The following is a 19,339-nucleotide window of genomic DNA, read 5'->3' on the forward strand; positions in this document are numbered from 1 at the left end:
ATACAGTTATTTTTTCGCGTGTATTTTCCCTTTCAGCGAAAATTATACTCAGTGAAATTTTAACCTGCCCATTTTGTCATCAAATCGCGAAAAAAAGCCGACGTGAAAAAACCCTATATACGGTATACTAAGGGAACTGTTTAGTGTTTAATTCTAAGTTCATAATTCAAAATGAAGGCAATCTTTACCCTCTAAGTTCTTATCCCGTAGGAGAAAAGTCATGTTGTCAATTAATCAAGTTTGTCTCACAATTTGATATTTTCGATTGTGATCTCATCTGTATATAAAAAGTGAACAAAAAAGGATCAATAAATTATTTATATATAGTTGTGTTTCATATAAATATTTAATTTTTAGGTGACTGGTATATACATAGAGAATATCATATGGCTTTTTCAATATCACATCCGTATCAACCCGAGACACCAATATAATCCCAAGAGCTCTGCTCGAGGGGTTATATTGGTTGAGGGTTGATACGGTGTGTGATATTGAAAAAGCCATATCATATACACTTTATTATATACATATACCTCACGTAGATGTTTTTTATGTGACATGACGTCATACAGGTAAGGAGGTTTGAAATGAAGTCATACAGATTATAGATTTGACATGACGTCATACAGATTATGGGTTTGATAAATCCTTTGCAACAGTGACTGTAATCGATGACCTGACGTCATACAGATTAAATGTGTGATAAAGCCTTTTCAACCGTGCTGATATCGATATCATCACGGGTGGCTGATACAGCACGCTTGCCAATTATTGTATTACACATTCAATTTATCTGTATTTACTACTAAGTATATAATAAAGGTAGTTAGTAAACACAATCTGCCAAATCTAAATCGGATGGAGTTAACATATATCTCAATTGATATCTGATGCTGGTGCATGTTCACACTATATAGACTTGTTTTTATATAGATTAGACCGTTGGTTTTTCCATTTGAATGGTTTTACACTAAGTCTAGTAAATTTTTGGGGCCCTTTATAGCTTGCTGTTCGGTGTTAGCCAATGCTCCGTGTTGAAGGCCATACCTTGACCTATAATGGTTTACTTTTATAAGTTGTAACTTGGATGGAGAGTTGTCTCATTGGCACTCATACCACATCTTCCTATATCTATTGTTTTTTTTAGCTCACCTGAAGTGAGCTTTTCTCTTCACTTGGCGCCGGTCGTCATCCTTTGTTAACTTTTACAAAAATCTTCTCTTCTGAAACTACAAGGTCAAATTTAACCAAACTTGGCCACTATCATTATTGGGTATCTTGTTTAAAAAATGTGTCCAATGACCCCGCTTGCCAACCAAGATGGCCAGCATGGGTTAAAATAGAACATATGTAATATACAAGTTTTGTCTTTTATTTTGAAAACAGTTATGAATAGAGAAAATCTGACAGGGGCAGAAATGTTCTTAATGTTGAGCTCTACTAGTTGTCTGTGTATGTCAGAACTGTCAGACGGCTTCTTACAGGAGTTATTGTCTTTAAATGATAAATTTTACAATTTTTTTTTCATTTTTGCCTATTATCTTGAAAACTATAATAGATAGAGAGAAACGTTAAATTGCAAAAATGATCAGCAAGACATGTTCTACAAATGAGTCTCATGTTCAGAATTGTCAGTCAATTCCTTATTAGAGTTATTGCCCTTTGATGACGATTTTTACCATTTTTACGCTTTTGCCTTATATCTTAAAAATTATAATAGATAGTTAGAAACTTGAATAAACAAAAATGATCAGCAAGACAAGATCTGCAATTAAGACAAATGGAGAAATTGTCTGATGACTCCTAATTGAAGTTATTGCCCTTTAATGATGATTTTTACCATTTTGTTGTGTTTTACCTTATATGATAAACATTATAATAGATAAATAGACACTTTAAATCACAAAAATAATCAGCTAGGCAAGATCTACTAACAAGTCAATATTATAGTTAGTAGACTGTCACTCTTTATAGGAGTGATTGCCCTTAAAAGAGAATTTTTTTTACCCTCTTTTGTGTTTTGAGCAAAAACTAAAGAAGATAGAGAACTCAACAGACTAAATGATCAGCAATACGAGATCAACCAATCAGAGATTTTTGTCATGAATTCTATTGTTGTCTACAATGTTGGAGAGTGTCCTTTGTTGAATATGCACATAGACCAAGGTGATCGACACAGGCTCTTTAGATAAAGAGCCTCTAGTATATTATGTAGTGACATGCATTGGCAGTCTTAGATCATCAAATACCTGAAGTCTTCTAATCTGTAATTTAACTTAATATAGTGACATTTTGACTGAGTATGGATTCAAGAGATGCTCACCCTCTCCATACACCCGCTCTCGTTCCTTTTGAAGTTCATGTGAATCACTCAATTTTTGTTTGTTACATTGTTTTGTCTTCTTATTAATACTTTCATGAGATTTAAACAATGATAAACTACTGTTGCCTTATTTTAGTGGTTACTGTTTAAGAACTTCATGTGTTATGGTCTTATATCATTTTCAAGTAATTGTCCCCCGTGTAAGGCGTTGCAGGGGACATGGAAATACCGGGTGTCCATCCGGTCTTGTTAACGATCTCACGGGTACATCCATCCGTCAGTCCGTCCATCCGTCCCATGAATATTTTTCGTCACATTTTTCTCAGGAACTACAATACAAGGATTTCTGAAATTTGGTTTCAGGGTTTATATAAGTCAGCTATACCGTGTGATGCATTTCCAGATTCATCACTCAATAACTTCCTGTATACCAAAATATTTGGGCGGGGGTATCATCAGTGAACAGAAGCTCGCAGTTTCACTTGTTGTTTATGAATTGTTTTAAAGAACAACAAAAAAAGTGTTTTTTTTTAGTTATTGCCCCTGGATAGATAAAATATGTGTAAAGCAGGGGACATTGGAACTCTGTTCTTTTATTTTATTTTGTTTTCTTTGCCATTTTTAGGTGAATGGTATTGCCAGGTCCTACGTATTTACTGGACTAGATTTACATGATGGAGTGACCTATTATGTGACCATAATTTCCTGTAACAGTGCTGATATATGTATAACTTCAACATCTCAGGGAATGTTTGTAGACAGTACTCCGCCATCTAGAGGTAAGTTTTTGTATACATTCAGGATTCTCTGGTGGAACTGTACTAAATAGTGATATTCCTCAATTGTATGAAAGTCATAAACATAAACCATTTGTTAGTGTCTAAATTAGGGTCAATGTTTGGTTGGGGAGCTGCAATATTTAGTACATTTCCTGTATTTGTGTTTTACTCATACTCATTTACTCTACAAGATAAAGCATATTAATCATGTCAGTATGTATGATAGTTAGAATATGTGCAGGAATAAAAATTATTCTCTATGCCTTCAAAAAACATTACCAGAATATTGGATCCACATCAAATTCTCAACAGACAGCAGAAATAGTAAAGCATTGATTATAAAATCCTTACTATATACAAACAAACAAATACCAGACTTTCCGATGCAGACTGTATGATATGCTTCTGTTGTATTTTCCGTTGCTGACTGTTTAATATTCTTCTGATGTATTTTCTACCCTATACTTTTCTCACTAACTCCTTACTAAATACATACACATAAAACATACCAGACATATCAGACTGTATGATATGTGTCTCAGGTATTTTCCATGGTAGACTTTTCTTTCAACAGTAAGTATTGTTTCTCTGTTGATTAGGTATGTTTGCTATAACAACTGATCATGCTGCTGATCCTGAACTCCTGAGACATGCGGAAGGATGGATGCTCTGGTCACAGAGAGCTGTAAATCTGGCCTGGTTAGGCTTCAGTGACCTACATTCTGATGTAGACCATTATAAAGTAGCTGTGGGGTCTCTTTATATGGGCCAGGATTTAAACGCGGTATGTACAACTGAAATGGGTATGTAATATGGACCCATTATAAAATGGATGTAGAATCATTATATGTAGACCAATAGAAGACTTAAATGAAGTATGCATGCTTGCTTTGTCTCTGGTATTATGAAAAGAAATTATGATGTGGTTGATTATTCTATCTGTATTGGAAAGGACAATGAAAAAAATCCAATTGAATATGATAAGGACTAGCTGAAATATAGCACAAAGATAAATATATGGTTGAAATACAGTAAAGTTTCACATGTCTTTATTGGAAAACAAACTTTTTCTTAAATATTGGTGGTACATGTAAGCTCTGTAGTTTTTTCTGATAACAAGTTGCAAATTATTTGTTTTCAGAAGTTTTGGCTACTACATGATGAACATACATTTTTTTTTGTATAGGATACAGATGCCAAATATTACCATACAAATACCAACACAGACCATGGTGATGAAGGAAAAGTTCAACTGTTTAAAGTGGACACCAAAACTTTGACCAAATATGATATGCTGTATATATCTGTGTGGGCTGTCAATGGAGTAAATATGTTCAATTAATTATTTTTTATGTTTAGGACAAAGATAAATCATCAATGATACCAGGCTTTTAATTTTGTATGCCAGATGTGTGTTTCCTCTACAAAAGACACATCAGTGACACATCAAATAAAAAGGTTTTAACGGTTAAATTTTGAATATAAAGCAGAGGGTGAGAAATTCCGCAAACCTGTATTCTTTATTGGTGTCAGAAATAAGACTCTACAGAAATACAGTGTCAATGTCATAAACAAGGCAATATACGTCGTGACTATATCTCAGATAAATATACGGTCAATTCAAATAGCACAGTCACAGTAATTAAAAGACCAGGATGTGTTTCAAACATTATGTATAGTATCCATAACACTTTTAAAAAATCAATCTCTGACTTTTGCATGTTTGTTTTGCAGGTTGGAATGAGAAGTAAACTTATCCATTCAGCTTTTAAAAAAGTACCTGGGGGACCTTTAGATCTAATCAGGAGATGTGATGCTATGTCATGTGATGGACATTGTGTATGTGCTCCTCAAGATCAAAAATGTCCTTTAAATCCAAACCTTGTTAGTTGTAATGATGTGTCAAACAGTAAGTATGACAAGATCATGTGATGGACATTTTGTATGGGCTCCACAGGATCACAAAAGGCCTGTAAATCCAAACCTTGTTTATAGTTGAAAAGATTTTTCAGACAGCTAGTAAACAAACAACAAATATACTGCACTCTTCTGATTTTCATAGGTCAAAATACTGAGAATCTTGACAACAGCAGGAAAATACCTTAAAAGTTCAGCTGGAGGAAACTTATCATCTTGATTTCAATGTATTCAACAGATGTGACTGGTATACTTAGCGGTTTTCTAGCTAGAAAAGATTTGAAATAGTTTTATTGCATTCTTTATAAAAATATAAGAGTATACATTAAGATGTATGCATTCTAGATTTATAAACATAGAAATACAAAGGAATACTTGGTAAACAAAAATTACAGTTAAATGAAGTCAACTTTGATCATGATTGGAAAAACAAATATGAATAAGCAACAAACACTGCATATCATTGAAGAAATAAGAAAATAGTGATGATATAGTTATTTGTTTAAGATGATCTAAATTAATAGACACATTTAAGTGTATTTAATTTTAAAACATTCTTGCTAATTTTTCATTTAGATAATCACAACAATCTTCTACTGGTAAAAGATAGTAATGGCTATTCTAGTAGTGATCAAGCTGTAACAGCATCTGATAATATATTACGTGGAATATGGCTTGTGTCCCAAGTACAAGGCATGAAACCTTTATGGTAAGTCAATGGAGATAATTCTATGATTAAGCTATAACAGCATCAGATAATATATTATGTGGCTTGTGTCCCAAGTACAAGGCATGAAAGGGAGAAAACTCCATGATTAATCTGAAGCGGCTTTAGATTATAGATTATATGGGATGTAGATTGCCTCCAAGTATATGAAATGAAACCTTTATGGTAAGTTAAATGTATAGAATCCCTTAAGCTGTAATGGCATCATTATTATGTTAATTGTTTCCCCAAGTACAAAGCATGAAACCTTAATAGAAGTCAAGAGAGAGAACTATTCATTAAGACAACTAAGAAAGCTAAGTTAAATACTGTGGATTCATTATTATTCGTTGGATACCAATTTTCGTGGATTTCGTGGGTACAGGTGAACCACGAAATTAAATGTTCAACGAATAACAAATTTTCCATAGGCTTGTATGCAGACTTCGTCAAAACCACGAAATTAAATATCAACGAACATGTAAGTTTTCCTTAATCCACGAAAATTGGTACCCAAGAAAATAAATGAATCCACAGTAGAACTATTTTTGTCAAAAGCTTATTTTAAAGATTTTTGAGAATTTTGACAAAATTGTCCAGAATTCAACCAAATTGAGACCAAGGAAATATAGAGCGCAGGCTTCAACAAACTAAATTTTCTAGTCAGATATGTAAAATGTTATAACAAACATTATGTTAAAATATCTTTTTTTGTCAACCTATGCACTCTATGTTTCCTGTCAAAGAAATAAATGTAAATTTACCTGTTTTCACTGAACTTTCGTGGAAAATCAAAATGAGTGCTATTTGTGATGTCATGAAAAGAACACAAGTACATAAATTTTCAACAAAAAGACATAATGTCTATCTATTCATTGTATTAGCTATGATTAGTTGTGATATTGGTCAATAAGTCCTAGTTTAAAATTGTAGCTAGAAATAGGGGCCATTTTAGGGCCTTATCTAACCTACTCCTTTGTGATTAAGTATTTTGTAACAGCTAAATTGCCGTTTAAAGGAGAACTCCTTGTCATAACTGATTAGGAATATGTATATTTTAGAGTAATGATAAGTCTTGCTTCAGGTATAAACGATGTGTTGACTACACTCAGTTTGACTCCTCCAGCATAAATGAAGGGTTGATAAGCTATGTGATATAATATTTCCTGTATGAAATTTCTTTTGGTACGTTTAGTTTAACTCTGTTACAGGTATGCATGAAATGCCAACTGATCTCCATTTACTCCATGTCAGGCTTTAATGGAGTGCTCACTAAATTCTGTTTTTATTGCAAGTTTAAATGTGATATTGAGTTTAATCAGTTTTTCTTTTGTTTATTTAAGGTATGAATGGAGTGTTGGTTACACTCAGTTTGATTTACCATCTGGTATATATGATCCTGTGGAAGAAAAAGTTTGGCAAGATGGCGGTCAACTTAAGGACTGTGTTTTTTCTACTAAACCTGGTTAGTTTTAGAAGTTAAACAAGCATACCCATTTTTTATTTTGTAGTGTTTAATGAATGTGAAAAAAGATTTTTTTTACTGATTGAACAAAATTTTCTTAACTCTATATTTTATCTTTATATGGAAAGTAGAACCATCATTGTTTCCATCTTGATTAAATAATGGTACTTAATTTGTCTCTTCAAAGTGAAACTGTTTCTGTTAATCAAAATAAAAAGGTATGACTTTTATTAAAATTAACAAATTTAAAAACAACCAACAAATTATGAAGGAAATGAAGCATAGACTTAAATAAAGATCATTCTATTAAACAAGTATAACAATATCAAATATTTGTAATTGTTTCAGGAGACAAATTGGAGAATACTTTGATTTACTCTGTGTTTGTGAGAATATGGTACTCAGCAGACCAGTATGCTGTGTTTAAATCGAATGGAATAGTTGTAATGGGACAAGCTCCTGTGTTAGCTTCTGTTAGAGGAAAATCTGTGAGTTTGATAGATACATAGAATATACATAAGGAATAGGGGATGAGGTACTTGGCTTGGAAGTACAGGTAGATATGGTGGAACAGTGGTTTTAAGACAAAACCAAGCGTTGACTACTGTCAAAGTCAAACTTTTATTTTTTTTCAGATCTACTTTACATAGAATGAGGAATATAAGATGTTTTGAGGTTTTTAAAAAACAAATACCCTCTTTTGAAGGATGAAGCAGTAATTGGACAGACTCAGTGATAAAATTCAAAGACTTAATAAGAGCTTACAACCTAAACCAATCATCCGTCATATGGTCATATTAACATTTTAAAACATTTATACAATCAGATTCAGAGTGAATGTGAAGTGAAGTAGTGCACATACTATGTAATCAAATATTGTGATGTCATAACCTTGATTTGATAATGGTATGACTCCTTATCATGCAATGCTGGTTTCATTAGCTGTGCATAATACCAGTATCAAGCATGGATTTGCACCAATTGATGTTGTGGCATAGATTTCTACTTTAATAGATCAAAATTAGGCATGTTATTGATAATGTATAAGGAAATTGATGCAACAGAAGTGCTTCTACGTCATTTGGTATCTGGTGGAGAGTTGTCTCCTTGGCAGTCATATCACATCTTCATTTTATTTTATAAGTATTGTATCTCAAATAGGCAATATGTTAAACAAGTTTATATCATAGGCAAGTAATGTTATAAATAATCTGGTTTCTTTATGTTCAAGGTAATAGAAAAAATAAGAGGAACTACAGTTAAAGACACAGACTTCATGCAGATAGGCAGACCTATAACCTTTGACTGGAACAGTAAATTCCTGGAGTATGATAAAACTATAGAGAAATACAGTATTTATCTTAGTACTTTCCCAGGAGGTGAGTTCTGACTCGAGTTGTAAATTCCTTTAGTATGATAAATCTTTATATGAAGAAATTCAGGGTTTTTTTTTGTATACTAATTATCAGAAACAACAATAAGGGTAGTGCTAGAATGACATATGTTTGTATGGTTGGTCAGTAGACACTTTTTTAATGACCCCAGCCACAAATATTATAAACCTATTAATTTTTTTCTATACAATTTTTAAAGCTGTTGTCGAAAGATACTGCTCACCAAATTAGATTCAAATATTCTTCCTAACCACATCCACACATATTAGATTATGGAAGAGCCAATAAACAATTTAAAATGACCTATGGTGAAAGATTAGTTACACAGAAATTGCAAATCATTAAATAGGCATAATTTTAGAGTGATTGGTGTAGGTTGATTTGATTTAATTTTTGGTGTTTTAACACCACTTTTAAGCACCACTTTTGGGCTCTTTCGTGGCGGCCAGTTTTTATTGGTGGAGGAAGCCTGAGTGCCGGAAGAAAACCACCGACCTTCGATAGGAAAACTGACAATCCTAGTCAATTAAGATTGGAGTCGAGTGCACCCGCACGAGCGGGGTTCAAACTCACAACCTCAGTGTTGACTGGCTAGTGATTACAGTAGTAACAACATAAACCACTCGGCCACTGAGGCCCCTTGATTGGTGTAGGCTTTTAAATTCTGTACTACTGCTGGTCACTAACATCAACACACCTACTGAACCAATTCTGTATTGTATTTGTGCCAGGATGTCTTACTTAAGAATAGTTTTAAATCAATAGGATTCTAAGATGTTCTTTCAACCCAAGACAAAAAATGAAAAGTTTTGTTGAGTGTATGAATAACCAAAAAGCTAATTCAAATCTATTCAAGATTCTGTATAATCTTTTTCGTTATCATTTGTAAAAGTATCTTTGTTAGTCTGACTTTTGTCAGACAGCTTTCCAGTATGTTTTAGAAGTCTGTTTTTTTTTACATTTCAGGACATGATATTCTTAGAGTAGCACATGACATTCCAGGAACAGACCAACAGTACAACATGACAGGTCTAAAACTAACCCCAGGTGTAGTCCATTACACAAACGTTATAGCCTATAATTATGCTGGAGCCCACACAACAGCAACATCAGATGGTTTTGTTATTGACTATACACTACCTAAGTCAGGAATTGTTTATGATGGACTAGGTAAGTTGGGAAACATTTATCGGAAACAGCTACTTCTAGTAAATTGTAATTGACTAAAGTCATTTTTGGCTGGGTATGTTGATGTCGGGCCGATTAGCAGGCAGGGGAAATTTGGAACAAGTTTTATGTAATCAATTCATCCTACCGTTTTCATCCCAGGCTCCTGAAACTTCACAGGAAGATTGCACATATGTTGAAGTTGTGCAACTGCTATTAAGCATTATTTTCAGGAACTTCTTCTCATTTCCCAGACTTGGGAACTCAGTTATTTTCCAGTAAAATTTACAACCTTCATGTAATTGCAACTACATTGTAAACATTCTATATTGATTAGTCACAAATATTGCAACCAGGCCATTTGAGACTTAGACCCATTTTTAATCGGATTTCAAAAGGAAAATATTGGTTATTAATTTGGTGATGTACAGCTGGCAGGCGGTCAGGGTTCTGATCGGGCGGCTGCCAAACAGTGTCTGTGCAAAAACTTGAAAACGCTTTGACGAATTCTTTTTTTTTCAAATTTAGATATATTGTTTCCTGTGACTAAATGAAGGTCAAGATCGATTTTCAACATTTTAGCTTTTATCGTTGTTGAGTTGTAGACCTTTAAGTAGCAAAAAAGTGATACTTAGAGCACTTTCCAAGCAATAACTTGAAAACACTTTGACGAAATCTTTTCTGATTTAGATATGTTTGTTTCCTGTGACTAGAAGAAGGTCAAGTTCGAATTTCACAATTTTAGCTTTTATTGTGGATGCGTTATAGACCTTACAGTAGCATAAAGTGATACTTAGAGCGTTGTCCATGCGATAACTTGAAAAGGCTTAGATGAAAATCTTGTGATACTTTTAAGAAACAAGACAAGAACCATTTGAAAGTGGGTTTCTGGAAAGTCATTGGAGAGACCACAAGATTCTATTGGTTTCATGTTAGATAAGGTTATAATCTCGTAAACATATTTCTTTCATTATTGACTGCATGATTTCTACCTACCCACCCCTGCTGAACAAATGTGTGTGTACTTATATACTCTCTTAAATTCTAATATTATGTCACTTATGATAAATTGGTGGTCAAGATTGATTTTGACCTTTCCATTTCGGCCTCCTTAAAAAAATCATTTTTTTTTTACTTGATCTCGTTTGGGGGTCCAGATTTGCAAATATCATTTCATGCATTTTTGCTGTCAATCCGACAGCCTCTTGTTGATTATAAACCAGGTGTTTTTTATATGTTCTTACATACAAATAATGAGTTACAAGTAAAAATTTGTTTTGTTTAGGTTGAATTTCTTTTGATGAAATTATTTGCCTTGTCTACAGCTTAATGCTTAGATATTCATGTACCAATGCATCTCATTAATTTGAAAAATGCAAAATTGTCCTTGCATTGATTGTATCTGATTTTAAGCAATATTATGTGTATTTTGATGTATTTTTGTACTTTGCATTGATTACATCTGAATGAAGTATGTACTTGTACTTTGCATTGACTACATCTGAATGAAGTATGTACTTGTACTTTGCATTGATTACATCTGAATGAAGTATGTACTTGTACTTTGCATTGATTACATCTGAAAGAAGTATGTACTTGTACTTTGCATTGACTACATCTGAATGACATATGTTCTTATACTTTGCATTGACTACATCTGAATGAAGTATGTACTTGTACTTTGCATTGATTACATCTGAATGAAGTATGTACTTGTACGTTGCATTGATTACATCTGAAAGAAGTATGTACTTGTACTTTGCATTGACTACATCTGAATGACATATGTTCTTATACTTTGCATTGATTACATCTGAATGAAGTACTGTAAATTCAGAAATTATTGCGATGTTTTTATTATTGTGAAAAATGCGACATGGTTATAATCGCAATAATTTAAACTCGCATTTTAAATGTTTTAATATGAATTAATCGCAAAAAATCAAATCGCATTTTCGTCTAAAATGACAAAATCGCAATAATAAATGCACGCAATAATTTCTGAATTTACAGTATGTACTTGTACTTTGCATTGATTACATCTGAATGAAGTATGTACTTGTACTTTGCATTGATTACATCTGAATGAAGTATGAACTTGTACTTTGCATTGATTGTACTTTGCATTGATTACACCTGAATGAAGTATGTATTTGTTCTTTGCATTGATTACATCTGAATGAAGTATGAACTTGTACTTTGCATTGATTGTACTTTGCATTGATTACACCTGAATGAAGTATGTATTTGTACTTTGCATTGATTACATCTGAATGACATATGTTATTGTACTTTGCATTGATTACATCTGAATTAGATATGTATTTGTACTTTTCAGGAAGTACAGATTTAGAGTTTATGAACTCATCTGAATCTGTTTCTGCACACTGGCATGGCTTTACAGATACTGAATCTGGTATAGAGAAATACTATTTTTGTTTTGGGACGACAACTTTTGTAGACAACAGGAAACGAGACAAGACGGAATGTAGTGTACTGGGATGGACAGATGCTGGTTTACATGTATCTGCTTCTAGTAATATATCTACTGAAATACCCCAAGGTAACAGTTTATGTTTTCAGTTTTTAATTTTTGAACAGTGCCACACACTCAGCATTAAGAAAAGAAAACACTTTTTAACAACTATTTTGGGAATTTGTTAGTAGCTTGTTGCTTGACAATTTTTTTTTATGCCCCACTGTCACTGGAGGGGGTAGTAAGTGATAACCATTTAGGTCCGTACATCCGTCCGTCTGTCAGTATGTACATACGTCCCAAAATTGGTTTCTATTCTCTAACTTTAGTTTGCCTTAACCAAATGTTATGACACTTACACACAATGCTTATTACCACAAAACACAGATCAAGTCCGAAGTTGGGTGGTGTCACTTCTACCGTTCTTGAGTTGTGCTCCTTTATATATGGAAAAAATGCTGAATTTTTCATTTCCATTTTCTTACTTTAGTTTGCCTCAACCAAATGTTATGAAACGTATACACAATGATTATTACCACAAAACTCAGATCAAGTTCGAATTTGGGTGGTGTCACTTTTACTGTTCTTGAGTTATGCCTCTTTATAACGTTATATGCAAGAGGGGGCATAATCTTTGTCCCATGGACACATTCTTTATTTATTTAATAAACACTGGCAGTAAGTCTTTAATTTTAAGGAAAAACAGAATTTATCACAGATACAAAAACACTTTATAATATTACTAAGTGGGTAGAATTGTGCATTCCCAGTATCCAAGAGATACTTCAGTTCAGTGTTGAGAGATCACAGTAATGAAAGCAACACGAGGGATTTTTAAAAATGCTCAAATCTGTAGCCTGACATTATGACATATTCTATATATTAAAAAATGACTTTGTCACACTATGGTAAATTTACCATTAGATTGCATGAAATAATTATTTGTCCTCAAGTTCCCCACTTGTTGACTCAAGATTGGCGTGGATAGTAACTACACTATGTAAATTATTGGTCTTGTATGCTGTGATACATTTTATATTTTTACTTTAATACTGAACATGTCAGGAAGATTTCATATCAACAAAATTGAAAGTTATTTTTTATACTACAGGAACAAGATTATATGCCAAAGTTTATTCTGTTGATAGCGCTGGGCTGAAGTCAGACATTGTTGTATCAGATAGTGCCATCATTGACAAAACTCCTCCCGTTCCTGAAAAGTTCATTCATGTTATTGATAAACTTGGGAATAATACATCATTTGAAAACACAGGTGGAGATGAAATTATGTTTGAAAATGTTACTGCTATTGATATTTGTATGGTTTCCACTAGTTACCATCCGTTGTCATGGATACCATCACCCTTTACTTGTATGGCTGTGGTATCATCTGATGTTAATTTAGCCAGAGATGGAAGATCTTTTTTGTTCATAAGAGGAAATGTGCACCAAGAATTACCACAAGTTATTGCTGGACAGCTTTACAGAGTTTCCTTCTTCAGTAGTCATTTGTCAATAACCAACTCAGTGGCTGCCAATAAAGAAGGATTTATACAATTTGGTGATGGAGAAAGACTGGTATTCTTAATTTACACTAAAAGTTATCGTAAAGATGGACATGGAATAAGTTCAGACCGTGAAGAAGTTTCCTGGCATACACACCATGTCTATTTTAGACCCACAGAAAATGCAGTGAATATTACAATAGGTAGTATGGACATGACTACGGGGATATTTGTAGATGACCTTTCTGTACAGGAAGTAAACTTAACAACAGGTGCCACAAGTGGCAATGTGCATGGTCATGTTGTTTATTTACATGAATGGAGTTCTATCCATGGATCCTGGAGTTTCTCTGATCCAGATTCTCCCATTATTGATTACACATGGGCTATAGGTAAGTACCTGGTGTTATGATAAAGATAAGTCTCTCCCAAATCTGCTGCTACTTTAAAAAGTTGACAATGGTATTCTTTGTCTGAGGTTTTTGTTTTATTACAACATATATTTTGAAGTTTTTGGCTAATGTTAATAGTGTCAGGTCAAATGTGATATTATGGGATACAGTCCCTGTCACTCTGTTATGCTTCAGTGACTTTAATTTTTATATTCTTCAAATGTTGTCTGATTAGGTTTGCGTTTGTAAAATACCTTGTCATAATTGATAGTTCAACTGTTATTCCATTAACTTTATATTTTGAAGACTTTGAGGCCTATCACTTAAGCCATGTTCATTTTAAGAAACTATAATGTTCAATTTTACATTTTCTGAACATGAGTTATAGAGAAGTACTGGGTACATTAGTTCCTTACACATATAGTGCATGCAGTACATATAGGAGTCAATCAAATTAGTATTTTGTTTTGCTGTATTCAACTACGTGAGAAATAAATCTTTGTTGACAGCTTAGTAAGTCAAAAAGAGTTATAACAAAAGTTAGTGACAAAATATTTTTAAGTCTTTCTTTGTTAATAGGACCACCATTGTCATCCAACCAATCAGAAGTGTGTGACTGATAAACCTTGATCTTAACTGCCAGTTATACATTTACTAATCCAATCATTAAGAACTGTGGAACTGATTAACTTTGTTTATGTTGTAGGTTATGCAGAGGGAGGTACACAGATCCAACCATTCAGAAGTGCTGGATTGATGAACTTTGCCTTTAACAATAATGTAACACTGGTCCACAACACCTTTATTTATGTAACAACTATAGCTACTAATGCTGCAGGATTGAGGGGTGTGTCATATTCTGATCCCATACTGGTAGATCTGACACCACCTGATATTAAATATATTTATGATGGTAGAGGTATGTTCATTTTGAAAGACACATACATTGGATGTTAGGTTTTGAAAATCATATACCAACAAAAGTTATCTGCATTTATTTTTTTGTCTCACCTGCTTAAAGCTAGACATAGGGATTGCTTTTCCGGGGATGGTGACGTGGACGATGGCATCAACATATTGTTATGTTTTCTGCTTAAGTTAGTTTGATAGGAACTACTTGTGATAGATCATTGATATTTAATATAAAGTTTTATTACTATCAGTTCATATCAGTTTGATGACTATTTCAACCCTGCCCCCTAGCTCAAGGTTCAGCAACTTTGAATTAATTAGCAATTTTCAATCTTAAGTTTTCTTCTTAAGTTAGTTTGATAGGATCTACTTGTGATAGATCAATTTGTATGAAGTTGCATTACTGTCAGTTCATATCAGTTTGACAATTATTTCGAGGCCCTGACCCCTAGGATATGGTCCAGTGACTTTGAATTAATTAACAATTTTCAATGTTAAATTTTCTGCTAAAGTTGGATTAATAGGAACTACTTACAATAGAGTCTATTATTATGCTATTGAATAGACAGCAATATTTTCTATAAAGTTACATTACTGTCTGTACATCTCAGTTTGTCGACCATTTCGAGGCCCTGCTCACTAGATCATGGTCCAGTGACCTTGAATTAATAAGCAATGTTTCTGTCCATCAGATTGTCTTTTTGTGAATTTTATGCCGATAGGCGAGACATATCTCTGTGTCAATAGTTTATGTAATATAAATATTGGATTTTATTCTGAATCTTTTTACTTTTTAACAAAGTTATTGAGATTTAATGTGTTTAGACTAAACAAGAATATGGCGCAAGTTTTTAAACAGAAAAAAGTCATTGCATTTTATAATATTAGTCTTGAATTATGTTATACTGAAGTGGAGATGCTTTCTGGAGTTCTTCTTTGGCCCCAAAAATGATGAGTATAAATGCAATTATGTTTGATAATAAAAAAACATATGTGTTTCACACATTTGACACTTTTACTTTAATAATAAAAATTAGTAGAATTGCTTTAGTTTTTTTATACGACCGCAAAAAAATTTTGTGGTCGTATATTGGTATGACGTTGGCGTCGTCGTCGTCCGAAGACACATTGGTTTTTGCACTCTAACTTTAGTTTAAGTGAATGGATCTCTATGAAATTTTACCATAAGGTTCAATACCACAAAAGGAAGGTTGGGATTGATTTTGGGGGTAATGGTACCAACAGTTAAGGAATTAGAGGCCAAAAAGGGGCCAAAAATAAGCATTTTTGTAACTTCCAGACATAACTTGTGTGTTAGTGTATGGATCTCTTTGACATTGTACCACAAGGTTCCATATCACAAAGGGAATGCTGGGATTGATTTTGGGGGTAATTGCCTCAAAATTTTAGGAATTAGGGGCCAAAAAAGGGGCAAAAAACAAGCATTTTTCTAGTTTCATGACAATAACTTGTGTGTAAGTGTATGGATCTTTCTGAAATTGTACTACAAGGTTCCATACCACAAAGGGAAGGCTTGGATTGAGTTTGGGGGGTGATGAATCATAAGGGGGTTCAAAAATTTTTTTTTTTTCCTTTTTTTCCTTTTTTTTTTTTTAAATTTTCCATTTTAAATTGGTTATTTCTGATTTATATATAAAAGCAAATAATAATGATATGGTTTGAACAGGTAAATTAAAAATTTATAAGTTCTTAGACCACATTCATTCTGTGTCAGAAACCTATGCTGTGTCAAATATTTAATCACAATCCAAAGTAAGTGTGTATCAAGCTTGAATGTTGTGTCCATACTTGCCCCAACTGTTCAGGGTTCGACCTCTGCGGTCGTATTAAGCTGTGCCCAGCGGAGCATTTTATTCATTAAGAAATAAAATGTGTTACACTCATTTAAAAAAAATGGCTTAACATGAGATGTGAATTTTATTGCAATGCCATGTTACAATCATCTTTTTTTTAAAACAAGTAGCTTTACATGAACTTATTCCCATTCCACTCATCATATATTGACGTCCATCTAAACAGCTTCTGAAATACAAATAATTGGTATATTTTTAACTGTACTAAACTGATGTTTTTATTGTGACAGGTGCTGACGAGGATTCCTGGACGTTTAATGAAGTTGTTGCAAACTGGGAAGTAGAGGACTTGGAATCTGGTATCAAGTTCTGTAAATGGGCAATCGGTAAGATTTAGTCATCTGAAATTATTTAAATGGATAAACATACACTAGGGGGAAAATGATTTCAACTAACTGTAATATATAAAAACAAAGTGGCTAAAAAGACAAATTGACCTTATTTGGTTTTCACTGGAATTTATACTTTCAAATTTCAAAATGACACATTATTATGATAAAGTAGAAAAAGTAGTGAAAGAGACATGACAATGATTTTATGACATCATAAAAGAATTACTTTGATTTTGGTCAAGTTTGAAACAGTAAGCACACAGAGGTGTCCCCTTCTCAACAATCTTGTAATGTAATGTATAATTTATAGGAAACAGGTGATCTCACTACTTGACACTGTAGTGTAAACTTCATCAGGCTAATGTGGTGATTTTACACACCAGGAAACATACATGTATGTACTTGCTAGTTTACACTACAGTGTAATGTTCATGAGGGCTAATGCTGTGTTTGTATAATTTTAGGCTACACACCAGGAAATATATATGTACTTGCTAGTTTACACTACAGTGTGAACTTCAAGTTAATGCTGTGTTTGTAGAATTTTAAGCTACACGCCGGTGAACACATGTGCTCTAATTTACACTGTCTGTAAACTTAATCAGGTTAATACCATGTTTGTATATTTACAGGTTACACACCAGGTAAAACAGACTTGCTTATTTACACTGAAATATCAGCTTCACCAGGTTCAATGGAATTTGATTACAGTGTTTTAGAAGGGTATACCATCTACACCACCCTCAGTTGTGAGAACAATGCTGGTCTGACGTACTCCTTGTCTACTGATGGAGTTAAAATCTCAAATACGCCACCATCCATTTCCTCAGTGCAGATGGAAGTTCTTTCCCTGTCGTCTACAGAGTACAACCCTCGAGACTGGTACCTAGGTCTCACAGATACGTTGAGAATAAAATGGTCTGGATTTACAGATAGCATTGGTGTGGAAACATACAAGGTAACTTCAGTGTGATCATCAGGGTTCATATAAAGTTGATGGTTAAACTTTAAAATATTGTTGAAAGTTTCAAAGTAGATATTGTTGAAAGTGTCAATGTTAATAATAATGTAACAGAATCTAATGATATGTGACAATGTTATATTTCCCCCACCAAAAGCTATATATAATGTTATAGATAAAATATGTGGATAAATTTCCTTTCCAACTGTATTTCCATAAGAACATCATTAAGGGTTAAAACATGTATTATTTATTCTCATAAGACTAATTATAGACATTTAAAAAAAAGACATACACAATGGAATACATGTGAGCAGAGATGGTAGAATTTCTTTTCGAAACAAAACAGCTTCAACAATGATTCACAACCATTTCATGAATACAACAAATTATGTATTGTTAGGGATGTACTCAAGATGATGTGTACAGTTGAATAAACAATATGTATTTATGCTGCATTTACAACAATATCTGTAAAAGTAATTAGTCTTTTCAGTGATACCTTATGGTTATGTTGTGCTCTTCGCATCAGCATAAATGTTTAGTCATTTTGCAAAATTTTCCTCAATCATTTTTTATAGCACAGTAAAATACCACTCACTATTTTTCAGCAGCTACAGCCTATCAAAGATTTCTTCAATGGAAAGTTTGTTAAAAATTGTTCACTTGTAATATGTTATAGTTTTAATGCCAAATTTTCATCTTTATATTGCTATTCTTCTTTAAAATATCATTCTATGTGCCCCCTATCAACAACTGTTAAGATGTGTTAATATATATAATATATGTGTTTTATTTCATTTTTTTTATAATGAAGGAGGATCATGCTCTTTTATGAATTTTTGGTATAAATTTTTGTATGGCAATATTTTTTACTCTGTTTGATTGTAAATGTTATCCATGATTAACCTCATTGTTTCCAACTTTAAACCAACTTTTTTTGTGTTAATGCTTATTTTATCTTAGCTAATTCTAGCTGACTCTATGGCAGTTTATTTTTTTTGTATATACATATATCATGGAAAGCTCTGGCTTTGGCTATACTTTTTGTCTTTTTTGTTTTATAAGCTCTTAACTTTTATACCCCACGCAACGAGTTGCGGAGGGTATAATGTTTTTGACCCGTCCGTCTGTCC

General features: G+C 33.1%; 1 protein-coding gene across 1 annotated transcript in view; it reads left to right on the forward strand.

Annotated features, from left to right (window-relative positions):
• The window catches only part of LOC127706498 (uncharacterized), an 89,661-nt gene that overhangs the window by 62,751 nt on the left and 7,571 nt on the right, over positions 1 to 19,339 (forward strand). The window contains exons 37-50 of the mRNA XM_052211149.1: positions 2,949 to 3,102; positions 3,702 to 3,886; positions 4,289 to 4,426; positions 4,837 to 5,011; positions 5,596 to 5,728; positions 7,069 to 7,190; positions 7,539 to 7,678; positions 8,422 to 8,569; positions 9,551 to 9,754; positions 12,090 to 12,314; positions 13,339 to 14,124; positions 14,831 to 15,043; positions 17,141 to 17,236; positions 17,875 to 18,200. Of these exons, the coding sequence (XP_052067109.1) occupies positions 2,949 to 3,102; positions 3,702 to 3,886; positions 4,289 to 4,426; positions 4,837 to 5,011; positions 5,596 to 5,728; positions 7,069 to 7,190; positions 7,539 to 7,678; positions 8,422 to 8,569; positions 9,551 to 9,754; positions 12,090 to 12,314; positions 13,339 to 14,124; positions 14,831 to 15,043; positions 17,141 to 17,236; positions 17,875 to 18,200 (3,045 nt within the window). The remainder of the gene's footprint in view (positions 1 to 2,948; positions 3,103 to 3,701; positions 3,887 to 4,288; positions 4,427 to 4,836; positions 5,012 to 5,595; positions 5,729 to 7,068; positions 7,191 to 7,538; positions 7,679 to 8,421; positions 8,570 to 9,550; positions 9,755 to 12,089; positions 12,315 to 13,338; positions 14,125 to 14,830; positions 15,044 to 17,140; positions 17,237 to 17,874; positions 18,201 to 19,339) is intronic.

This window comes from Mytilus californianus, unplaced genomic scaffold, assembly GCF_021869535.1.
Source record: "Mytilus californianus isolate M0D057914Y unplaced genomic scaffold, xbMytCali1.0.p SCAF_6, whole genome shotgun sequence".
Taxonomy (NCBI): domain Eukaryota; kingdom Metazoa; phylum Mollusca; class Bivalvia; order Mytilida; family Mytilidae; genus Mytilus; species Mytilus californianus.